Source organism: Antrostomus carolinensis, unplaced genomic scaffold (assembly GCF_000700745.2).
Source record: "Antrostomus carolinensis isolate BGI_N321 unplaced genomic scaffold, ASM70074v2 scaffold42417, whole genome shotgun sequence".
Classification (NCBI taxonomy): Eukaryota; Metazoa; Chordata; class Aves; order Caprimulgiformes; family Caprimulgidae; genus Antrostomus; species Antrostomus carolinensis.
In genome coordinates, this window is record NW_010327433.1 from 1 (window position 1) to 373 (window position 373).

The window sequence follows — 373 nt, forward strand, 5'->3', positions numbered from 1 at the left end:
GAAGGAGGTGGCTGTTATCTATGTGGTCGTGTCCGTGGGTGTCGTGGCCTGCTTGCTCCTGGCCTTCCTCTGGAGCTACACATCCCCCATCGCTGGGAGACCCCACAGCACCGCCTTCCTGATCCTCACCTTCTTCCTGGCCCTGGTGGACTGCACCTCCTCCGTCACCTCTTCATGATGCAGCTCCAGCACCAGTACCTGACCACCTTCTTCATCGGTGAAGGGCTCAGCGGGCTGATCCCTGCTCTCATCGCCCTGGGCCAGGGCTCTGGCATCTCCAGCTGTGCCAACATCACTCGTGTGGTCAACATCACCACCGACAATGAGACTGTGGAGAGCACCATCTTCCAGCTGGAGACCCGCTACCTACCGC

At 60.3% G+C, this 373-nt stretch overlaps 1 protein-coding gene across 1 annotated transcript in view; it reads left to right on the forward strand.

Annotated features, from left to right (window-relative positions):
- Window positions 1-4: 4 nt before the first annotated feature.
- LOC104528023 (solute carrier family 52, riboflavin transporter, member 3-like) overlaps window positions 5-373 on the forward strand; it is a gene marked incomplete at both ends in the record, with an annotated part of 1173 nt that continues 804 nt past the window's right edge. Inside the window, 2 exon segments of the mRNA XM_029085938.1 lie at window positions 5-167; window positions 170-371. Coding sequence (XP_028941771.1) covers window positions 5-167; window positions 170-371 — 365 coding nt within the window.